Source organism: Phascolarctos cinereus, unplaced genomic scaffold, assembly GCF_003287225.1.
Source record: "Phascolarctos cinereus isolate Bilbo 61053 unplaced genomic scaffold, phaCin_HiC Scaffold_4;HRSCAF=312, whole genome shotgun sequence".
Lineage (NCBI taxonomy): Eukaryota > Metazoa > Chordata > Mammalia > Diprotodontia > Phascolarctidae > Phascolarctos > Phascolarctos cinereus.
The window spans coordinates 51,581,796-51,597,929 of NW_027555847.1; the positions used below are offsets into that span (position 1 = coordinate 51,581,796).

The 16,134-nt window shown below is 35.9% G+C and overlaps 1 protein-coding gene across 6 annotated transcripts in view; it reads right to left on the reverse strand.

Moving 5' to 3' along the window:
- RAD18 (RAD18 E3 ubiquitin protein ligase) overlaps positions 1-16,134 on the reverse strand; it is a 179,026-nt gene that overhangs the window by 98,419 nt on the left and 64,473 nt on the right. For 5 of the 6 annotated variants that reach the window (XM_020973790.2, XM_078152174.1, XM_078152172.1 and 2 more), the window contains exon 11: positions 13,528-13,699. In XM_020973790.2, coding sequence (XP_020829449.1) covers positions 13,528-13,699 — 172 coding nt within the window. Of the gene's footprint in view, positions 1-11,770; positions 11,845-13,527; positions 13,700-16,134 lie in introns of those variants that run through there. The other variant, XM_020973793.2, reaches the window with a different exon arrangement.

Below are 16,134 nucleotides of genomic sequence, written 5' to 3' on the forward strand. Positions count from 1 at the left end.
TAGCAATGAGGAAGAGCAATGAAAAATCACCCTTCTGTGATCATCCACAATCTGCTTCTTTACACTATATATGAAAATGATGCCATTCACATACAAAGAGTCTATTACTGAATCATCAGTAAAATGTGCACTTGGATGGCTTTTTCCTAATGTGAGGGAACAGCAATCCATACTTTGTTACGTAGTTCTCCCCTGTGACCAATTTCTTTATACTTGTAGGATAACTGATGGAAGTTAAAGGTATAATCTATATTCATTTAACAAAATGAAGTTAAATGACTGCCCTACATGGAGATTATACTTACATATTTGATCTCAATTAGCATCATGTTTTGAGCTCACAGTCACAAAGAGTAAATAGTGATAATGTAATTTTAATTAAAATTTTCATTCCATCAATACCCCTATCTTATCTCTCGACAAACTTTTGTTCCTTATGTAACAAAGACTTTAAGTCAGTGTGCATATATCAATCTTATCTTTTAAAATATGCCAGATTCATAATTCAACTACTTCTCTTCAGACAATGGCTTAACTCTCTTTTTATAATAAAAATTCCATCCTTATAGACAGGGTTACTTTTTAATACCTCTTGTCTATAGGCAGATGGCACAAATGCTTTCCCTACACAGTCACAATAAAAGGCACATTTTTTTTTCAACAATTCAGCTGTCAATAAGGAGAAGTGTTTTGCTTGCCAAAATTGGAAAACAAAAGTTCTCTTTTCCTAATTAAACAGAACAATAAAGTCATTTATTGAAGTTTAGGCAAGTGTCTCCAACTCCTGGGAATCACTCAACATGTGGCCAGCTGTTTCAGCAATAAATAACATTTTTATCAGTTTGTTAATCACCTCAAATTTATGCTTTAAAGGATAGCAAATATTTTAACAATTTAAATCCTAAAACAGGCATTTATCTAAAAGAAAGGAAACAAATTAACAAAGACAACTTCACAAGAGCAACAATTAGGCATGGATATGCTTTATTGGGTCACGTGATGATAACAAGGTCACTCTTCAAGCTGAGTGCATGCCACACTGTGTACAATAACAGTTTAAAAAGCTAACTGTGGCTACTACAACAAAATGGAGGATTTTCTTTTGTATTAAAGTGTGCTTACAGCTGAAGGAAGCTTAGAGATCATCCAGTTGAGGCTCCTCATTTTACAGATGAACAAACTCAAGAGTCCTTAGAGACAAAGTAACTTGCCCAAGATCAGGCATTAAGCCAGGCAGAGACCCTCCAGGGAAGACATACAGGGGCATGTAACTTGGGTCACCATAGCTGTGTTGGCAGAGTTAGACTCCAGTAGATCTTGCCAAGATGGAAAAGCTTCAAGAAAGGGCACAGCTTGGCTAAGAACAGAGAGGCTCATCATAGACTGAACACAGGGCAGTGAAGATCCTCTACTAGGCTGCTGAGGAGCTGCAATGTTGGTGACATCACCAATTCATGATCGAGAACTGGAAGGGACCTCTGGGGTCATCTAGTATAAATGCACAATCTCCACTGTGAGCTCTTAGTAAGTGCTACAACTACCAAAACAAAACAACTCCTGCCCACAAGGCAGTTAGTAAAATTTTAACGTGGACAGATAACACACATGGGGAAAGGTTGGCAAGAAGGGATATTTTAATTTTGAACATTACCAGGATGGTGAATAGAATAATAAGAGAGAACACCAACTTACCCTTTCCAGTTTCTAGAGCTGGAAGGGACAAGAGCGAGGATATGAGTGAGCAGCATATATCTGGGGAAGAAACAGTCAGACACTAAAGCAGAAGATGGCTGGAGACCAGGGCCCAGGTGTAATGGAAGACAGAGAAAACCACCAGTACAGTCAGTACAGTGGGATGAAGGGGAAAGGGAGATAAAATGTTTCAGGCATTAAAAAGAAAACGTTAAGTCTTCCAGGGTTTGGTTTCTGGTTTGGGAAGACAGGTATCTACTCCAACCCCTTCACTTCACAGATGAGGAAAATGAAGTCTAGAGAAGTAAAGTGCATTGTCCAAGGTCCCAAAGGTAGTGAGTAGCTAAGCCAGGATTTGAACCAAAGTCCTCTGATTCAAAAGCTCCTAGTCCTTCCACTGTACCATACTCTGGAGGGAATAACCACATACATAATAATAACAGACATGTTTGAACGCTTTAAAGGTTTGCATTAAATGTATATTACCTCAATTGCTCCTCACACCAATCCTATAACCTAGGTACTACAAATATTATCACCAAATCATGCTGCTGCTCATATAGTGTTAAAGTATGACAGCACCATTTTTAAAAATTTATATATTTTTTTCATGCTTGCCAGATTAAAAATAGATGGACTTCTCTCTTTAAAAATAATAAGCTTCTCAAATTATAATATTTCAGAAACCCATTTTTAGAGGAAAAAATGTGCATTACATACAATTTTCTAAATTTTGTACTATGAAAACACTCTAACTTCACAATTGGTTTGTGAAACTTGGATAAAATTAAGAATCCTGCAATAATTTGTACATGAATTTGGTCCATTTTACAGCATTCACCACTAAATTAATTGTTTTGATAGATCACTTCTAAAATGTAATTCCAATTCTATCCCTGTATTTTGTAATATTTAATAACATTTTTTCAAGTTGATATTTTCAATAATTTTACTAAGCAGGTTCTCAAGTATATCTTTGAAGTTATCAAATAACAATGGCTCTAGGGCACCTAGTTGGTTTAGTGCTCTATTCACTAATTGCTCTATTCATTAAGTGCTCTATTTACTCTATTCATTCTATTTCAGGGCACTAAGTTGGCTTAGTGAATAAAGCACTGGTCCTGGAGTCAGTAAGAACTGAGTTCAAATCCACCCTTGGACACTTATTAGCTATGAGACTTTGGGCAAGTCACTGAACCTGTCCACTTCAGTTCCCTCAACTGTAAAAAGGGGGTGATGATAATAATAGCACTTATTTCCTATGGTTGTTGTGAGGACTAAATGAGAATCTGTAAAGCAGTTAGCACAGTTCCTGGCACGTAGCAGGCACCTGATAAATGTTTGTTCCATTCCTACTTTTCCCTTCCCTAATACTGACATTAATTCATTCCTACCCTCACTTTGTGAGAAACCTTTCTGGCAACATTTTTTTTAAAAGCACCCAAAGAGTGCCAAGTATTTTGAAAAGGATTGAATCTCTCTAATTTATGAAAACCATGTGGAAGATTCAAAGGGCTTATTCCAGTATGCATATGTATATGCACATGAGCATACACACACATGCATGTATGTGTGTGTGTGTATGAGAGAGACTAGGATACCACTAGAATATCAGAAAATACTATTATATATACATATATGTATATCACGTGTGAATTACATATATAAGTATAAAATATACACATATACACAGAATACACATGTACAAATATATACATAAGATAAAATATATGCACACATATACTCTAATAGTATATTGGAAAAAAAATTACATTTTTCTGATGTTAGTCTTTACCAGAGTATGTTAGTTACTCAATACTTTTTTTTTTGGTTAGGCAACGGGGTCAAGTGACTTGCCCAGGGTCACACAGTAAGTGTTATGTGTCAGAGGCCGATTTGAACTCAGGTCCTCCTGAATCCAGGGCCAGTGCTCTATCCACTGCACCACCTAGCTGCCCCTACTTAATACTTTATGATATTCTAGGTATGCTAGTAGATTCCTAAATTCAATGATTAAGTTAACCACTTGACAGCTTTTATGAAGTGTGATTTTGAAAGCAGAGACAAAAAGGAAGTGGTGGGAACCAATACGGCTGATCTCCCCTCCACAAAACTCCTCCAAACAGATCTAGAAAATACACCAGACCAAATGCTGATGGGAAAATTCAGGAAAAAAAAAACAACACACAGTGAATCACTTTGTCCAGCCCAGCACAGCACAAGGAGACAAAAAGAAAGTCTGTGGACACTGGGAACTGAGGTAAGGCCAGAAGCACGCCATGCACAGAGTACTCCAGCACCCATGGAAAGCTGTGCACTAGAGGAGGTCCTAGACACATGCCTGGAATCTACCTGACTTAGTTCCTCATATGTAAAATGATCTGGAGAAGGAAATGACAAACCACTCCAGCATCCTTGCCAAGAAAACCCAAAATGGGCTCACAAAGATAACTGAAGCAAATGAACAACAAACAACAGCCCAGTTCTGGGTCACAGACCTAGGGTGGAATGAGAAGTGGATCTGCATACAACCATGGCATTCCCAGGTGTGGAAGCCCTGCGCAGTGTACCAAGAAAGAAGGAGGTTCAGAAGTCAGCAGTAGTAGCAGCAGCACAGCAATTATGTGGCTCAAATATTGAGGTGCCAAGTAGGCTATCACTTCCCATGTCCAGCCAACTATGCAGAGGGATAACCAGGGCAGGAATTCCAGACCGAAGGAGAGTCTATTTGGCTGCTCTAAGCTGACAGAGCTTTCCAACAGGCTCATAGCAGCTAGGTCCTGCAGCATTTACTCTTGTTCAAACCCAAACCCAAGTTAAGAACTTGAAGAGCTCAGACCAAAGGGACAGCAGTTGGACTGCCTTGAATCAGAACACACTGGGAATATTTCAAGCTTGCACATCTCCAACTTGTCCCTTAGATTCTGTAATAACACATCAGTTCCCCAAGAAAGAAGCAACAGAACCAGCCCAGAACTTCCCTTCAGAGAAGAATGCAGAGCCTATTCCTAACAAGTCAGGAAGTAAGCAAACAGAAGACCAGTACGAAGCTGGATTGTAAGGGAAGCTTAAGACACTAACACAACTGACCATGTACTAGGGCATAAAAGCCTCATAATCCAATGCAGAACAGCAGAAATGTTAAATGCATCCTTTTCAGATCATGATGCAATAAAAATTACGTGTAATAGAGGGCCATGGAAAGACAGACTAAAAATTAATTGGAAACTAAATACTCTAATCCTAAAGAATGAGTGGGTCAAACATCAAATTATAGAAACAATCAAAAACTTCATCCAAAAGAATGACAATAATTAGACAACATACCAAAACTTACGGGATGCAGTGAAAGCAGTCCTTAGAGGAAGTTTTATATCTCTCAATGCTTACATGAATAAAACAGAAAAAGAGATCAATGACTTGGGAATACAGCTAAAAAAACTGGAAAAAGGACGAATTAAAAATCCCCAATTAAATACCAAATTAGAAATACTAAAAACCAAAGGAGAGATTAATAAAATTGAAATTAAGAAAATTATTGAACTAATAAATAAAACTAAGAGCTGGTTTTATGAAAAAACCAATACAATAGACAAACCTTTGGTTAATTTAATTTAAAAAAAGATGAAAACTAAATTACCATTATAAAAAATGAAAAGGGTGAATTCACCACCAATGAAGAAGAAATTAAAACAATAATTAGGAACTATTTTGCCCAACTGTATGCCAATAAATTCGACAATCTTAGTGAAATGGATGAATATTTACAAAAATATAAACTGTCCATATTAACAGAAGAGAAAATAAAACATTTAACCCCATTTCAGAAAAATAAATTGAACAAGCCATCAATAAACTCCCTAAGAAAAAATCTCCAGGGACAGATGGATTTACAAGTGAATTCTATCAAACATTTAAAGAACAACTAATTCCAATACTACATAAGCTATTTGGGAAAATAGGTGAAGGAGTCCTACCAAATACTTTTTATGGTACAAATATGGTGCTGATACCTAAACCAGGAAGACCCAAAACAGAGAAAGAAAATTATAGACCAATCTCCCTAATGAATATAGATGCAAAAATTTTAAATAAAATATTAGCAAAGAGATTACAACAACTTATCTTGAGGATAATACACTATGACCAAGTAGGATTTATACCAGGAATGCAGGGCCGGTTCAATATTAAGAAAACTATTAGCATAATTGACCGTATCAACAACAAAACTAACAGAAATCATATGATTATCTCAATAGATGCAGAAAAAGCATTTGACAAAATACAACACCCATTCCTATTAAAAATACTAGAAAGTATAGGAATAAATGGAGTCTTCTTTAAAATGATAGATAGTGTCTATCAAAAACCATCAGCAAGCATTATATGTAATGGGGATAAGCTAAAAGCATTTCCAATAAGATCACAGGGGAAACAAGGATGTCTATTATCAATGATGTGCTAGAAATGTTAGCTGTAACAATTAAAGAAAAAGAAATTGAAGGAATTAGAATAGGCAAAGAAGAAACAACACTCGTTGCAGATGATATGATGGCATATTTAGAGAACCCTAGAGAATCAAGTAAAGAATTACTTGAAATAACAAACAAATTTAGCAAAGTTACAGGATGTAAAATAAACCCACATAAATCAATGGTATTTCTATATATTACTAAGAAAGGCCAGCAGCAAGAGATAGAAAGAGAAATTCCATTTAAAATTACTGTAGACATTATAAAACATTTGGGAGTCTGCCTGCCAAAACAAAACCAGGAACTATATGAACACAATCACAAAACACTTTTCACACAAATAAAGTCAGATCTAAATAACTGGAAAAATATGATTTGCTCATGGGTAGGCTGAGCTAATATAATAAAAATGACTATTCTACCTAAATTAATTTATGTATTCAATGCCATACCAATCAAACCACCAAAAAATTACTTTATAGAGCTAGAAAAAACAATAACAAAATGTCCAAAATATCAAGGGAACTAATGAAAAGAAATGTAACGGAAGGCAGCCTACCTGTACCACATCTTAAATTGCATTATAAAGCAGCAATCATCAAAACTACTTGGTACTGGCTAAGAAAGAGTGATGGATCAGTGGAAAAGGTTAGGTACATGAGACGCAATAGTCAATGACTATACTAATCTACTTTTTGATAAATCCAAAGACTCCAGTTTCTGGGGATAAGAAATTACTATTTAGCAAAAACTGCTGGGAAAACTGGAAAAATGTATGGCAGAAACTGGGCAGAGAACAGTCAAAATGGGTATAAGATTTAGATATAAAGACTGATACTACAAGCGAACTAGAAGAGCAAGGAATAGTTTGCCTTTCAGATCTATGGAGAAGGGAAGAATTTATGACCAAACAAGAGATAGAAAACATTATGAAATGCAAAATGGATAATTTTGATTACATTAAATTAAAAAGTTTGTGCACAAACAAAGCCAATGCAACCAAGATTGGAAGGGAAGCAGAAAGCTGGGAAGTAATTTTCACAGCCAGTGTCTCTGATAAAGGCCTCATTTCTAAAATATATAGAGAACGGAGTCAAATTTATAAGAATACAAGTCATTCCCCAACTGATAAATAGTCAAAGGATACCAACAGGCAGTTTTAAGAGGAAGAAACTAAAACTATCAATAATCATATGAAAAAATGTTTTAAATCACTACTGATTAGAGAAATGCCAATTAAAACAACTCTGAGGTACCATATCACACCTAACATGACAAAACAAGACAATGATAAATGCTGCAGAAGATGTGGGGAAATTGAAACACTAATGCATTATTGATGGAGTTGTGAACTGATCTAATCATTTTGGAGAGCAATTTGAAACTATGCCCAAAGGGATATAAAAATTACCCTTTGACCCAGCAATACCACTTCTAGGTCTGTATCCCAAAGATCACAAAAATGGGAAAAGCAGCTCTTTTTGTGGTGGCAAAAAATTAGAAAGTGAGGAGATGTCCATCAATTGAGGAATGGCTGAACAAGTTGTGGTATATGAATATAATGGAATACTTTTGTGCTATAAGAAATGATGAGCAGGCAGACTTCAAAAAAACCTGCAAAGTCTTACATGAACTGATTCATAGTGAAATGAGCATAACCAGGAAAACATTGTACACAGTAACAGCCACACTGTGCGATGACTGACTGTGACAGACTTGGCTCTTCACAGCAATGCAAGGATCTAAGACATCTCCAAAAGACTCACAATAAAAATTACTATCCACATCCAGAGAAAGAACAATGGAGTCTGAATGCAGATGGAAGCATACTATTTTGCTCTCCTTTTCCTTTGTTGTTTTGTTTTATTGCTTCATTCTCATGGTTCCTCCCATTAGTTCTGATTGTTCCTTACATCACGACAAATGGGAAAATATGCTTGATATGAATATATAAGTAGAGCCTATATCAGATTGCACACTGTCTTGGGGGGAAGAAAGGGGAGGAGAAAATTTAAAATAGGGGCAGCTAGGTGGCGCAGTGGATAGAGCACCGGCCCTGGAGTCAGAAGGACCTGAGTTCAAATCCAGCCTCAGACCAAACACTTGACACTTACTAGCTATGTGACCCTGGGCAAGTCACTTAACCCCAACTGCCTTAAAAAAAAAATTTAAAATAAAATCTTATGGAAGTGAATATTGAAAACTAAAAATAAATTAATTATAAAGATAAAAAAAGACACCAACCCAGAAGACTCCAAAACAACTACAATCAAAATCTCAAGAAATTTTTAAAAAAACACAATTCAAACAAAAAATCAAATAGAATTTCTGGAAGAGATGAAGCAAGTGTTGTTTTCTTTTTTTTAATTTTTAAATGTTTCTATAAATGAAATGAGAGAACTTGAGAAAATTGGGAAGGAAATGAGAGCTATGAAAAAAAATTGGAAAGGGAATTAAGACCTTAATTCAAGAAGTTTACAAAACCTTACTTAAGCAACAAATTCCCTGAAAATGAAAATGAACCAAATACAAGGCAATGATTCCACAAGGCAACAAGAAATATTAAAACAAAACAAAAATACTGAAAAAAATAGAAGAAAATATACATCATAGCAAAAACAATGGAAAACAGACAGGAGAAAAAATTTAAGAATCATTGCACTATTTGAACCTCATAAACAAAAAAAAGGAGACTAGACATCCTATTTTTAGAAATCTTAAAAGAAAACTGCCCAGATCTCTTAGAATCAGAAGGCAAATAGAAATAGAATGTATGGGTTAGCTCCTGAAAGAAATACCAAAATGAAAACTCCCAGTAACATCAGAACCAAAATCCAGTTTCTAGGTCAAAGAAAAAATACTGCAAGCAGACAGAAAAGAAGAATTCAAATACCAAGGAGCCACAGTCACGATCAAACATGATTTAGCAGCCACAATTATAAAGGGGGAGAGAACTCGGAATATTCCAGAAGACAAAAGATATAGGCTTACAGCCAAGAATAACATACCCAACAAAACTTGAGCATAATGCTACATGGAAAAAAATGTACTTCTAATGAAATATAGGACTTTCAAGTATTCCTGTTAAAAAGATCCCAGCTTCATGGAACTTTGAAATTCAAACACAGGAGTGAAGAGAAACACAAAAAGGTAAACATGAATGAACAATAATAAAGGACCAAAAAAAGGATAAACTGCTTATATTTAAATATGTGAAGATGATATATGTGTACCCTTTCAACTCTAATGTCATCAGGGGCAGCTAGGTGGCATAGTGGATAGAGTGCTGGGCCTGAAGTCAGGAAGATTCATCTTCCTGAGTTCAAACCTGGCCTCACACACTTACTAGCTGTGTGATCCTGGGCAAGTCACTGAACCCTCTTTGTCTCAGTTTCCTCACCTTCAAAATGAGCTGGAGAAGGAAATGACAAACCACTCCAGTACCAAACGTCACAGAACAAATCTTTGGATTTAGTCAAAGGCCACATGTGGCCTCGAGGCCACAGGTTCCCCACCTCTGGCCCTAACAGTACCAGAACTCAAGCAATAATCAACAAAATGATTTGGTACTAGTTAAGAAATAGAGCAGCTAGGTGGCACAGTGGATAGAGCACTGGGCTTGGAATCAGAAGTCTTTTTGAGTTCAAATCCGGCCTTAGGCATTTATTACTTGTGTGACTCTGGGCAAGCTCCTTAACCTTGTTTGCCTCAATTTCCTCATCTGTAAAATGAGCTGAAGTAGGAAATGGCAAACTACTCCAGGCTTTTTGCCAAGAAAGTCACAAAGAGTAGGAAATTACTCAACAACAACATAGAAAAAGAGGTCAATCAGTGGAACAGATAGATACTCAAAATACAGAAGCAAATGAACAGTCATCTAAATAAACTAAAGACCCAACAACCCTCCTGACTGTGGTAAGGATTCATCATTTGACAAAAACTAATCTAGATCAACACTGTTTACCAAGATATGCTCCAAATGGATATATGGCTTAGACATGAAAGGTGACATCATTACTTTACAGATCTTTTCCACTTGGGGAAGAATTCATGACCAAACAGAGGACAAAAAGCATCACTGAAGATGAAACAGACAATCAATTCTATAAAATTAAAAAGGTTTTGCAAAAATAAGTCTAATGGAACTAAGATTAGGAGGGAAATGGTTAATGGGGGAAGTGGGGGGAGGAGGGTAGAATCTTTGCAGCAAGTTTCTCTGATAAAGATCTCATTTCCAAGATCCAGAAGGATACTATCATGCAAGAAATGACAAGTGGGGCAGCTACGTGGTGCAGCGGACAGAGTACTGGCCCTGGAGTCAGGAGGACCTGAGTTCAAATCCGGTCTCACACACTTGACACTTACTAGCTGTGTGATCCTGGGCAAGTCACTTTACCCCATTGCCTAGCAAAAACAAAACAAAAAACAAACAGAAATGACAAAAGGGACAGTTTCAGAGAAACCTGGGAAGATTTGTTATCAACCACTGCACAAGTGAGAATCACAAAAACGCTTTAACCTATAAAACAATATTGTAAAAACTACTAATATTGAAAGACTAAAGAAATCTAATCAATATATTGACCAACCAAAATGGACTAATAAGCAGAACATGGCACACTTTTGGACACAGACAACATAGGAATTTGTTTTGCTTGAATATGTGTACTTCTTATGACCATTTTATTTTTCCTTACTTGTTTTTTGAGAGAGAGAAAAATTAAATGCTTGATAATTGAAAAAATAAAATTTAATTTTAAAAAAAGAAGGGGCTACAGAAATAGATTGAAGTCTGAGTGAAAATTATAGCAGAGGCCCCAAATTCTTCAAGAAATCTAGTATTACTAACTGATATTCCCTCAGAAAATATAAGATACAATATTCTTTTTGTTAGCTGAACTTTAGACTAATTAGGTAATGCTCCCCATGATTTTCCTTCCTAAAATTTGATTTGTTTTGAGTCTTTCATCCTGAGTACATCAGGAGCCCTGAGAAAGTAGCAAGCTACTGAGCATACACCCCTGAACTAAAAATATTTTTTCTCAATTTGATGCATGGTTTATTATTCTAAGGCATCTGTTACAATTACTTTTATCTATTTTAAATAGGGATTACATGGTTCCCATGAAAATTCCAGTTTCTGCCTCATCTTCAATTTTCCTCTCTTTCATCAAAACTCTTCCTTTTGGCTTTACACATCTGACTACCTTCTTAATGACTTCTGCTTTGTAGTATCTGTAGTCTGCATGAGGAACTGACCAAATAGATGAAATACACCCAGGCAGCAATATAATTTTAAAGGCAAATCACAAAGAAAGATTTTCAAGGTATTTTAAATGGGAGAAGACACCCAAAGAATGGAAAAGATCATGGAGAATGCTTTCTACCAAAAAAAGAATTCTACCAAAAATACACCAGCACCTACCAACCCATATCCCTATTTTCTCATCTTTATTAAAAAAAAAAACTCTAAGAGAATGAAATGCATTGATAGGATCTCCAGCAAAATTATGAAAAGGGAACAAGCAGAATTTTTGCAAATAGTTTTCTATAGCAGACACATCTTTGATCATACAATTAAGAATCTTATAGACTATAAGACGCCATTCTATTCACTGATTTTTTTTAATAATTTGGTAAAATGAAATGTGTCCTTGAAGGTTCTCCTGAGACAGGAATCCTGTAGGAATAAAAATTATATAAGGATGCAATATATATATATATACATATATATATGTATATATATATATATATACATATATATGTATATATATATGTATATATATATACATATATATACATATATATATATATATATATAAATACAGAGGTTACTTTGGTTAACAATCTAGTGATTATTAACAAGGTATAAAAAAGGGACACCCATACTCATTTAAGGTGTTGGCCAGCATCAGAGATTTCTTATGTAGAGTCCAAACAAAAAGAGTCCCTACTGATGGTGAGACTCTCTAAATGTTCCCATTAACAGGTTGACAATTGTATTCAGTAAACTAAGTCTTGCAGCATTACAAATCCTTTTCAATGAAACCCATAAGAATGTGAAAGACACTGGCTTACCCATCCATAGTGAAAAAATAAGTCAAATGCATATACATATTGTCAAGAAAATGACATATAGTTAGATGAGTGGTCCCATCAATATCAATCCTAGTTAGGCACTACAGATGAACAATAAGCTAGTCATAGAATTAGGAAGTAAGAGATTAGGCTAGATTTCATTTGGGAAATTGTGCAGAACCGTCATGGGTCTCATCAGCTCCATTCCACAAAAGCCTATCTTTATAGTATTAACATTCCCTTCTAATGATGATATATGGCTGAGAAGCTTGGAATACTAATGTTGATGAAGAATCAAAATTACAAAGCGATAAGTAGGCACTAGCATATTACAGTGATGACCTGTGTGAAAGAAACAGCATGAGAATCATGCTATTTTTGCTTTCTCTCTTTCATTCTTTTTCTTTTATTTGAGAATTCTTGTACAAAATGACTAATACAGACATGTTTTACATGAGTGCACACATATAATTTATATCTGCTTAACTGTCTCAGGGAGTGGCAAGGGGAGGAATAGAATTTGGAACTCCAAACTTAAAAAAAACCCAACAACTGTTAAAAAATTGTATTAACATAATTGGGAGAAAAATAAAAATTGTTTTAAAAAATTTTTTAAATTTTTTTTAAAAGAAAGAAATAGCATGAAAACATTATCAAGGAGATGTCTGAATGGAAAATTATCAAAGCTGTTCACTATCAGACACAGAAGGACAGTCCAAATGGTCTTCTGGTAGAAAAATCACACAAGAAAAAAATATTTTTCACAGACAACCCAAAATCCTTTGTTGTGCTGCAAGCAGCCCATGGGCCACAGGTTGTGCAGGCCTTCTCTAAATGCTTGTTGACTGACTATTTGCTGAAAAGACTACCCACATGATAAAATAATAGATCTATCAAAATAAAGCATAAGCCTTTGTATAAGGCAAATTTTTACTTCCTTACAAACCCTCCTTGAGCCAAATAGTGGTCATCACCACTCCCTACACCTTTCTCCCCTTGCCTTCCTCTAGTCTCATGAAATGTAGGAGTTAGGGGGGAAACCAGGGTCATCCTCTGGACTCACTGATTGCAACCACTCAATTTTTGCCTTAATCTTAAATAAGCGTCACCCATGGAAATGAAAGGGACTAGAATGTTATCAAAAATGATAAGTCACTGGGGAACTACTAATAGCAGGCAGCTGGATTTTATCTCAAAGTTATTTCTCAAACTCTTTCCTAACCAGCTATCCCACGAATAGAAATAAGGACAGAAATTTACAAGAAAATTCTTATATTACAATTACCTGCTTCCTGATTCTGATGTGGTGAACAGAGGAGTTTCCTGAACTTCAGATAAATTAGAAGAGTCATCTATTGCATCCTGTTCCATCTCTATCTGGGATTCCACTTTTGATTGGGGTAACTGGACTGTAGCTGGGCTTAGATCTGTGAGTATTGGTTTACTATCCTCTCCTCCTAAAAAGAAAAGTTAAAAACCATGAAGAAATGCTACATTTTTTTAAAAGAAAAATTAAACTCTTTCTTAATGTAATACCCTGAAAAAACAATTAGCTCCTTTTAAGCTTAGAGGCAATATAATGGCCCTTTGAGTTCACATGGTTGTCTCCTCTACTGCTTTAGGGAGTTTATATTAAACAAAAAGTGAAGAGTACAATCACTAGTGCTTGAGCCTCCAGTTAGGAAAATTATTGATATTTAGGCAGATATTTGGCTCTGTGACTTAATTTACATTTATATTTCTCTCTAACAACCAACCTCTTTATGACTGAAGCCAAACACAGGTTACCAGAAGCAGTAAAATATATTCCAGTGCCCACTGACTGCCAGGAACCAGGAGGGGACATTGGCAATAAGTGAGTCTTTTCCCAAAATGGCAACCAGGCCCTAAACAGGTATGGAAAACAGGCAGCATCAGCTCAGCTCCTCTGCTGTGAGATGAATGCAGAGCCTGAGACTCTTCTCAGTCTCTCCAGCCCTGTCACAGCTCAATTCTACTCTCTTTCTGCTTTCGACAGCTGTCCCTCTTTCCAGCTCAGGTCTCCATTGTATCTACCCCTAACACTTTGTTTCCAAACAGTCAAAAATCAACTGGACTGAGCCAGCAAACTCCCACGGGCCCCATCGGGCATTACTACATCCCTCAAGCAGTCAGAATAGACTTCCTGGGCAATTCCTCCAATGATTTTCAAGGATACTTTGCATTTAGTCTAAAGTCTTTGATTGACCAACTGAGACTTGCTCTTGGATGATAAACGTAGCTGGGCTTAACAGGTGAGGTTATGTCAACCCGAACTTTATATTTACATATACTGATGACATTTAATATAAAAACCTTAAAGTGTGGAAAGTGTTTTCCAGATCTCACCTCAGACAGACCTCCAGTGGAACCTTATAAGAAGCCTTGGAAGAAGGTGCTACAAGGTATGATCTGCTCCATCTGCCCTGAAAGCTTATAGGACGACTTTCCCATAGTTAAGTGTAAGAGGGAGAATTTGAACCCAGGCTACCCCTGACATTTTTTCCCATCATGCCACACACTGTCTCTCTCATGTTTCAGGGGCCTCCTGGTCCTCTGTAAATTAGATGTCATTTTTTTCACCTCTACTCCAATCTTCTCTTTGTTTACTATTTAGAAAAAAAGAAGGACCTATAGTGCTATCATTTATAATGCCTGACTCTTAGTATAAGATGAAATCACCAAAACATGAGTTACAACCCACCAAAAAGATCTTATTCTTCCAATGAAGCTTCTGGAATAATAACATTCCTAAGTAAGAATTACTTAGACAAGAGAAAAAATATAATTAATAAATACATCAAGTGGGCAGGGAGATTCAAGCTCCTTAGCTAAAGAACCAAGATAGCTATCAATTGATGAAAATTTGATTAACAGTATGGCTCACCCATACTCCTGGACCATACATAAACTTCCCATGACCTTTGCCATATCCCAAGTTTTCTAGATCTCATAAACAGTAGATGCAGCCACAATATTAACAGTTAATAGTGTGGAAGGAAGTCTGAAAACATGAATAAAGAAAAGTATCCAGGTAATATTCTTCTTTACATCTCTTGGAGGCTCTAAGAATATAACTCAGAATTTAATTCAGCTGGTAATCTTAGAAGTAAACAACTCAGATATACTCTCAATTAGAGAGATGGAAGACTCCACAAATAGAAGCTTTGGAGGATTCTTCTACTCAAAAAGGGTAAAAAAAAAAAATTGGCCCTAATTCCCTTTGCAAAGTATTTAGCGAAGAAGTTTCCTCAAAAGGAAAAAAGTTGTCAATAAGATCCAAAAGAAAAACTTAATAAAAACCAGGCAAAAATCAAGGCAGGCATTAGCTGAAGAGAAAGAATGGAAAGGAAAGAAACAAAGAGTGGTTGGCCTAGAGATTTAAAGATAACCTATGTCTCCAACAGCTGCAACTCCTCCAATGAAGTTAGTTAAAAGAACCTGATTTTAAACAAAGTAGCACCTAAGGTGCTATCTCATCACGAGATTGCTTGTCAGCTAATTACAGAAAGTTTAATACTACACATGCAAGTTTACATATTGCTTTTTGAAGTTTCTATATGTGTAATACGGCATGGAATTCATCTTTAAGGAAATTTTCATCACAAAAAAAATTAAGTTTTCACAAACTTTACTAAAGACCACCATGACACAGATTTTCAAGGATCTGTTGAGCTGGGAAAGATTATGGAAGAAAGTGATTATTGATCTGGCAAGAAAAATCACTCCTGAGAACTCTAGCCAGAGCCCACAAACTCAAGGCTTTTTAAAAATAATGAAAGTTTATTACACTAGGAGAACATCAAACACCAAAAAACCCATAATTTCAACTAAGAAAAGCATTAACTGATACTGCCTCAATGGCTCTGAACCA